Raw genomic sequence first — 5,337 nt, 5'->3', positions numbered from 1 at the left:
TTATTTATTTATTATAAATTTATTATTTTTTTTTTATTATTTTTTTTAAGAAAAAAAAACTGAAGAAATTATTTTATTTTAAAGAGATTAATGAAAGTTCTTTTAATATTCTTATTCACTTTTGTATTTACCCAAGCTCAAACTGGTAATCCTACACTCATCGATGTTTTCTTAGAAAGTGGAAACAAAATAAAAGGTAGTAGTTATTTAAATGAAGCCAAAAAAATGGCAAAAAATAAAGTTGAAATGGAACAGTTAATAGCCAAAGCGTCTGCTTCGGTATCACATATGGTTCGTCCTTCCTTACCCAAAAGAAGATAATTTATTTGTTATTTAAAATGATATAAAAAACAATTTTTCATCATAATAGAAGTAAATTAAAATGAATTTAATAAAATCAATTAATATAAATGTTATTTAAAACAAACATAAAATATAACATAAATAAAATTACACAAATATATTAAAAGATCATAACAAATAATGCCATAAACCATATTGCTAAAGCACCACAATTATGAAGACAAACAATTACAGAATAATCATTTAACTTATCACCAATACTTTTTGGTATTGGTAATTCTTCGTATGACATAAGTTCATCATTTTTACTAAAAGTAGTAATTTCAAATTGACCAAATTCAAACCCTTCTTTAATTTGTGATTGAGAAATAAAGCTCATCCACTGTTGTTCATGATTTTGGAATATACAAAAATGAGTATCTCCTTGACAAGCAAAAATAACTAAGACAATTGAGCAAATAATAAATACTTTATGACTAATAATATTTTTATACCATTTGTCAACAACAAAGAATTTGCCACTTGGTATTGTAAGCATGTAGAAAAAGGATTTTCTAATTTAAAGATGGTTACTTAAAGTTCTTTTAAATCTCCTTGAATATATCTTTTATTAACAAAAGATTAGAATCTTCTTTTTTTAATTTTCATGTTTTTCTTATTTCTTATCTATTCTTTATTTTCGTTTTTCAGCTTTTTTAATAGAATTATTTTTGTTTTTTACGTTTTTTTACTACTGTTATTCTTTAATTTCTTTAAAATACCTTTAGTTTTCTTTAATAATAATTTTTTTGATACCTCTGTTTGAGTGGATTAATCTTTTTATTATTTGAATAGTTCTAAATAATAGTAATTTAATAGTTATATTTGTTAATATTTTTTAGTTCATTGTCTTGTTTAATTTTTTTTATATATTATGTCCTGAAATTATTATTTTTATATCGAACCATTATAAAAATAATTATAACAAAAAAAAATAATACAAATTGTTATTCAGATTAGATCTTGAAAATAAAAATAAAAGTTTATTATATTAATAATGATTCTAGATACAGGGGATTTAAAACTTATTACTCCATCAAATGAGGATAGTGGGTTATTAGTTTTTAGTAGTGAAACAAGAATGTTTTTATGTAAAAAAGTAATAGAAGAAATATTAAAAGATCCATCAAAATTTCCATCAAATTTTATGTCAAAAAAACAAATGAATAGAGATAAATTTATGTTTACATTATCAGTTTTTGGTGCATGTTTTTATGATGGAATTAGAAGTGATACTTTAATAAAAATTAATCAAGCAATAGAAATTTATGATGAATGGATGACTTCAATTCCACGAAATAAAATTATTACAACTGAATTTTTAAAGACTATGATTAATCAATTGACTCTTCCTTTTTCTTTTTCAAATGAATCAAATATTCCTGAACGAGTTGGTGTTTTATTAAAAATATCTCATTTATTAAATAAAATTTCTTCAGGAGAATCAAAACATTTATATACTGAAACAAAACAAATAAATCAAGAATTACTTATTCATTTACTTAAAATTCATTTTACTATTCTTTATAAAATTATGAAATCTTCTTTAGTTAATGATTATCATTGTATTTCATTATTGTCAGAAACATTATTTTGTTTATTACTTGTTTGTGAACCTTCTCAAGAAGTAAAAGAATTATATAAATTATTTCCAACATTATTTACTTATTGGATGTCATTTTATGAATTTAGAAAGGTATTTATTCAATTCATTCTTGTTATTCAGAAAAATTATTTATTACATTATAATACTTTATCTATTATTCCAATAACTCCTCCTCTTATTTCAGAATATCCTTTTGGTACTCTTTTTATTAAAGAAAAACATTTAAGACTATTATGGATTACATTAATTCCTTGTTTAAATGTATCATCATTAACACCAATTAACTTATTAGAAATAACTAAAGCAATTGGTGATTTATTAGATGATGCCATAACATCTAATACAAGTATTATTATCCTAAATAAAATTTATGGAAATCTTTTTTTTTCTTTAATACAACAATATAACGACATTTCATATCAAGAGGCTATTAATTTTTGTGTTATTAAAACTTTATATTTATATGAAACATATATTAAAGATATTATTCAATCCCCTACTTTATTAGCTAAACTTATGATTTTTATTCGTTATTGTTTAAAGTCACAACAACTTAACATCGTTATTAGTACATTATCTTCATTTGATTTATTACTAGATGCTCATATACCTGAATTTATTTTATTGTATAAAGATATTGTATGTTCAATGTTACAATTAACTTCTTTTTATGATTTAACAAAAGATAAGTCTATATTAAAAGTTGTTATTACAACACTATCTTCATTATCATATTATTTCCCATTATTAAGTGAATATGCATTAATACAATCAAATAATATTAATATTGATGATATTATTAAAACTCAAATTATTATATTAAATGAAACAAATAAAGTTGGTATTTTTCCAAAAGGGTATTATGAAAAGTACTTAAATTCTATTTCAAATTTTATTTCTGTATTTGCTCGATTAAGTCCAAATGAAATTACAAATTATTTATATAGTTTTAAAGAAACAATAACAAAAATAGTTGATTCTTTGTTTCAAAATTTTAATCCAAATGAATTTGTAAGTTTGTATAGAATTTTTGATTCAATATTACAAATTCTTGATAATACTACTGAATCACAAATAATTATTAAAGGGTTTGCAGTTATAATTATTAAAATAGTTCAAAGGTTAATTCATTATTCATCTGCACAAATTATTAATTGTTTTATTGATAAAGTTATAGAATATTCAACTTATAATGAGTCTATTGGGAATGATTTATTTATTTATGTTAATGAGATGATGAAATATATTGCTGATCATGATATAATATTAATAAAAAACAATCTTGAAAGAATTATGAACTTTTATTATTTTTGTATGAGTCATGGAATTAAAAATCATTATTATACTCACCTTAATGAATTATCTCTTCTTTTATTTGTATCACAAAAACAAATTACTCTTAATTCTCATAAGAATTATCAAAAAATTAATGAAGTTGGTTGTAAAGAAATTAATTTAGAAGATCTTTCAAAAATTACTTTATGGTTAGAAAAAGATAGAATTATTAGTTCATTTGTTAATAAAAAGAATAAATTAATTATTCTTACTAGAGGATGGAATGGAACAGAAACTTATTCAGTTAAAATAATAAATAAACAACCTCAAAAAACTCAATGTGTCATTCAAAAAAAATGTATTATTTTAAATGAGAAGTATTGTGAAGAACTTGATGGAATTATTGATTTTAATAAAGCAATTAATGAAAGTCAAAAAATTAATAATGAACAACAAATCCATTTATTTTTTAAAACTGAAAGAAGTTATAAAAGAAAATGTTTGACAGAATATCAAGGAAATTTAATAAATAATCCAATTAGTATTTTATGGAAAGGAACTATTTTTAATGATAATGATAAAAGGGCTGTTTGTACATTAAAAGATTTATGTATTCTTCAACAACTTCAAAATATTAAAAGTTCTCTTATTAGAAATCGAATTTATTGTAGAGTTGTTGAAAAAGAATTTAACCAATATATTCAAAAGAATGAAGATTTAAGAATTGAAGAACCAATACTACAAGTTATTATGAAAAAAAGAAAAAATAATCAATGGATTGGAAAAAGAAGAAGAAATATTTGTGAATTTTTATATTCAATTAATACTCAAGAATCTACTGAAAGAATTAAAAATGATGTTGTTATTTTTGTTGATGATGATATTCCAGAACAAACTCAAACTGAAGAGTATGTGGTAGGAATTAAAGTAATTGATTGGAATATGAGAGAAATAAAAATTAAATGTATTGATAAAATTGAATTTATTGGTTATAGAAATAAACAAGAAATTATTGGCACTATTGAAGGAGAAATTATGAGACTTATTCAAAGAGACTATCCAAATAAAATGATTCAACAATATTCAGATGATATTTTACAGAGAATAAACATTACACAATCAAATACTGATCAATGGATATGTAATGATGTTATTGGTACTTATCTTTCTAAAGAAGCATTAAACAATTTTAGAATATTATGGAATAATAAAAATTATGTTAGTTTCAAAGATTTATCTCAAAACTCAATAGCCAAAGAAGAAATAAAAGTAATGAATAATGATGATGACAAAATAGAAAATAAAAACACTCAAACTGACATAAAGATTAAAAGACATTCTATTATTTTAGAAAATACATACTAATAAGAAACCCAATGACTTATTAAGACAATAGTCTTAAATACAATAATAACTTTAATTAGCTTAACATCAATGTAAAATATAGTTAGTACTTTCACTAGAATTAATTTTAAGTGACTAAAATGAAAATGGTATTCTGTATAACTTTATTCTCACTCTTTAAATTTGATTTTAATTGTAAATTCCAAAGTTAAATTAAGGTATTACTCGAAACAAAATAAATTTTTTAAATTTATTCAATAGAAAGAGACGTAGAAATTACAAGATATTATTTTAAATAATAAGTTAAGTATTGTAAAGAAGTATTTACCAAAAAGTGATTTAATTTTATTTGGTTAATAATAAATTTTCATTGATATATTAACATTGAATTTACACTAAATAATATCAAAAAAGAATAAGTAGTTTAAAACAATATTAATGTTTCAAATGATTATTTCTTTAAAAGAATAAACTGATATTTATATTATTAACTTGTATATTTATTAGTTTAATAATGTTAGTCAATACATTAATTAATTTTAAATTGTTATTACCTTTATTTTCTTTAATAAAATTAATTGAAAATTTTAATTGAATTAATTTGTTGTATTTCAATAAAGATATTTATTTTGGGTTTAATAAATATAACAATAATAGGAAATTTCATATTTTTAAATTCATTAGTTTCAATAAATAAAAAATAACTTAATTAATAAAATAAATATAGTAATTTATAATTAATTATAAAATTAAATTGTAAAATTATTTTT

The 5,337-nt window shown here is 20.5% G+C and overlaps 2 protein-coding genes across 2 annotated transcripts; one reads left to right on the top strand and one right to left on the bottom strand.

Annotated features, from left to right (window-relative positions):
- Positions 1-463: 463 nt before the first annotated feature.
- Positions 464-841, bottom strand: ENU1_090730 (hypothetical protein; the record flags this gene model as incomplete). The annotated part of the gene is made up of 1 exon (XM_008859015.1): positions 464-841. One exon carries the CDS (start codon positions 839-841, stop codon positions 464-466), a length of 378 nt encoding a protein of 125 aa, XP_008857237.1.
- Positions 842-1,339: 498 nt separating this feature from the next.
- Positions 1,340-4,588, top strand: ENU1_090720 (hypothetical protein; the record flags this gene model as incomplete). Its single annotated transcript, XM_008859014.1, has 1 exon — positions 1,340-4,588. The coding sequence occupies one exon, from the start codon at positions 1,340-1,342 to the stop codon at positions 4,586-4,588; it is 3,249 nt and encodes a 1,082-aa protein (XP_008857236.1).
- Positions 4,589-5,337: the final 749 nt, after the last annotated feature.

The sequence above is a fragment of the Entamoeba nuttalli genome (assembly GCF_000257125.1).
Source record: "Entamoeba nuttalli P19 unplaced genomic scaffold asmbl_4047, whole genome shotgun sequence".
Classification (NCBI taxonomy): Eukaryota; Evosea; order Mastigamoebida; family Endamoebidae; genus Entamoeba; species Entamoeba nuttalli.
This window is presented reverse-complemented; position numbering and strand designations above follow the sequence as displayed.